Below are 3,525 nucleotides of genomic sequence, written 5' to 3' on the forward strand. Positions count from 1 at the left end.
TTACCGAGGAAGAAACCATTGTCCTATACTTCGTTGGTGATTGTAGTTTAGCGAGTATAGTTTGTGTAAGAGACCCATATGTGTACCCACCTTATTTGTTATACAGCCTTACTTTATGATTCATTGCTAGCCAATTGTTTTAAATTGTTATCCTACTAATTCGATAAAATATTGATAAATTGTTTCAAAATTATATTGCTGACCATTTTGTCATTTTCAGTTTAAATCTCTGTGTTGGTAAGACACAATATATTATTATTCATATTTATATGTATTATAATTTGTATAGATTATATTCGTACTGAGCATTTGGCTCACTCTTTATTGTTTTCCTTTCCGCGGGTAAATAGGGGTAAAGCGGGAAGAGTGATGAGTGACACCCATTATTTAATCGAGATTCAGACTAGTGGACTTAATAAATTCGAAAACCTCTTTTAGTGGAGTTTACATCCTATTTCTATCATTATTGGAGGATTAGACCATGAATTTTATTATGTTATTCGGCTTTGCTATAATATTGCAGTTTAATATAATTTAGACTTATTTATATCGTGTAGCTTTATGGTTATAAAAATAGGGTGTTACAGTGTTGGTATCCGAGCTGCGATTATAGATTATGTAGAGTGTCTTTTAGGCATTAACCTGTGAGTTTTGGGTTGACTTCGCATGGGTAGATTAAAATTTCTCAATTCTTGAATTGAATATCGTAATACTTCTCTATGTTATTTGTGCACTTATGAAAAGTTTTACAGGATGGCGCGAGGTAGTACAGGTCAGAACAATGCTGGAAATGCCCATCAGCAAATTGTGATGGATAAAGCTACTTTTATAAACATGGTGCAGGAAGTCGCAGCCCGACAACAACAGAATTCTCGTGGTAATAATAATGGGCAGAATCAGGAAGGCCAGACTATGTTTGATCGGTTCATGAAGCAAAGGCCTAATTGTTTTAAGGAAGCTAAGACCCCGATGGATGTTGAAGCGTGGATTGATCACATGGAGAAAATATTTCGGGTTTTGAATTGTTCGGAGCGGAAAAAGGCCCGTTTTGGTATATACCATCTTGAGGGGGATGCTAGCATTTGGTGGAAGTCAGTGGTGGCTTCTCACTTAGATGGATATGAGAATACTATCACTTGGGATGTGTTCAAGGCACAGTTTGATCAACGGTACTTTCCTACCAGTATTCGTGAAGAGTATGCTCGAGAATATCAGAGTATAGCTCAGAAAGAAGATGAGTCTGTGGCGGACTTTCAGGTCAGATTTCAGAGATTGGCTGGGTATGCTCGATCTGTTGCTGGTACTGATGAGGATAAGATAATGAAATTCAAGTGGGATTTGAAGACTTCTATTTCTAACCACATCATAGCTAATCGCTACACTACCATGGACAGTGCCAGAGATCAAGAACTTCATCAGGTTGATTTTCGTAAACAGTGAGACATGCATAATCAGAAAAGGAAGAGAAATGATGATTCCTCTAAATTTCAGAAAAATGACGGATCTGCAGGAAAATTTAAACAGAATGAACAGAGGTACAACACTCATAATTTTTAGCAGAGAAATGGAAGTCAAGGTAATCAGCAGAACAAGTCAGGGACTCAAGCTGGAAATCAGAATGGAGGAAAATCTTGTAAGCATTATGGGAAGATGCACAATGGTGTTTGTTATTAGATTAGTAGGTCCTGCTTCAACTGCGGCCAGAAGGGCCATACTATTCGAGATTGCAAGCAGCCACTGAAGAAGTCTGGGGATCAGAATGATCAGAATGGGAGAAATAATCAGAAGACTGGTGGACGTGTCTTTTCTATTACCACAGAGGATGCTGCAAATACCCCAGGTACCATTACATGAACACTTTCTATTGGCAATAGGAATGCTACGGTCTTATTTGACACTGGTGTTATACACTTATTTGTCTCTACATCTTATGTTAAACACTTATGCATTGCACCTACTACACTTTCATCAGAATTTTCTATTGGAAACCCTATTGGAGTAAATACATATGTGAACTCTCTTTACCATGATTGTGTAGTCATAATTGATGATAGGAAATTATTTATGGATCTTTTACCTATTCCGATGCAAGATTTTGATGTCATCTTGGGGATGGATTGGTTAGAGTGGCATAAGGCCACTATTGATTGTCAAAGGAAAAAAAAAATTTGGTGATCCAAATTCACCTGAGTTCGAGTTTCAGGGTTCTACACCTAGTGGTTTGGGGAAATTTATTTCAGCCATCAAGGCCAAGAGGATGATTATACATGGATGTGAAGGATATTTAGCTCACGTGATTAATTCTTCTATGGAATTGCCTGAACTTGTGGATGTCAGTGTAGTTTGTGAGTTTCCAGATATATTTCCAGAGGACTTGGATGGACTACCACCACAAAGAGAAGTGGAATTTTCTATTGACCTGCTTCCTGGTGCGCAACCAATTTCTAAGGCTCCGTATCGCATGGCTCCAATGGAATTGCAAGAGTTAAAGGAACAACTGCAGGAACTTCTTGAGAAAGGTTTCATCAGACCTAGTGTTTCACCTTGGGGTGCACCTGTCTTGTTTGTGAAGAAAAAGGACGGTTCGATGAGGCTCTGTATTGATTATCGAGAGTTGAACAGAATCATTGTGAAGAATAGGTATCCATTGTCGAGGATCGACGACTTATTTGATCAACTGCAAGGAGCAAAATATTTTTTGAAGATTGATCTGCGTTCCGGCTACCATCAGTTGAGAGTAAAGGAAAGTGATATCCTGAAGACTGCATTTAGGACTCGTTATGGGCACTACGAGTTTCTTATCATGTTTTTGGGTTGACAAATGCACCGACAGTTTTCATGGACTTAATGAATAGGGTATTCAAAGATTTTCTCGACAAGTTTGTGATTATATTCATTGATGATATTTTGGTGTATTCGAAGTCTAAAGAAGAGCATGAGGAGCATCTACGAGTTGTATTAGAGATATTGAGGAAGAATAAGTTGTTTTCAAAGTACAAGAAGTGTGAATTTTGGCTTGATCAGGTTGCCTTTTTGGGACATATTGTATCAGTAGATGGAATTAAAGTGGATCCAGCTAAGGTTAAGGCTATTACCGATTGGCCAAGACCTAGCACTGTGACTGAGGTGAGGAGTTTCTTGGTACTTGCTGGTTATTATCATCGCTTTGTTGAGGGTTTCTCGACCATTGCCATGCCATTGACACAATTGACTCGAAAAAGTAACAAGTTCATGTGGACCGAGGAATGTGAGACTAGTATTTAAGAATTGAAGAAGAGACTTGTGACATCTCCAGTTTTGTACCTACCATCCGGAATGGGTGGTTATGTGATTTATAGTGATGCTTCAAAGAAGGGACTTGGATGTGTACTAATGCAACATGGAAAGGTGATTACCTATGCTTCGAGGTAACTGAAGCCTTATGAGGTAAACTATCCGACACATGACTTGGAGCTTGCTGCTGTTATATTTGCATTGAAGATATGGAGGCACTACTTGTATGGTGATAAGTGCGAGATCTTTACC

General features: G+C 38.5%; 1 protein-coding gene across 1 annotated transcript; it reads left to right on the forward strand.

Annotated features, from left to right (window-relative positions):
• The first annotated feature begins 2,847 nt into the window (after positions 1-2,847).
• LOC141717069 (putative mitochondrial protein AtMg00860) lies at positions 2,848-3,264 on the forward strand. Its single transcript, XM_074519186.1, has one exon. The coding sequence runs from the start codon at positions 2,848-2,850 to the stop codon at positions 3,262-3,264; it is 417 nt and encodes a 138-aa protein (XP_074375287.1).
• Positions 3,265-3,525: the final 261 nt, after the last annotated feature.

This window comes from Apium graveolens, chromosome 4 (assembly GCF_009905375.1).
Source record: "Apium graveolens cultivar Ventura chromosome 4, ASM990537v1, whole genome shotgun sequence".
Taxonomy (NCBI): Eukaryota; Viridiplantae; Streptophyta; class Magnoliopsida; order Apiales; family Apiaceae; genus Apium; species Apium graveolens.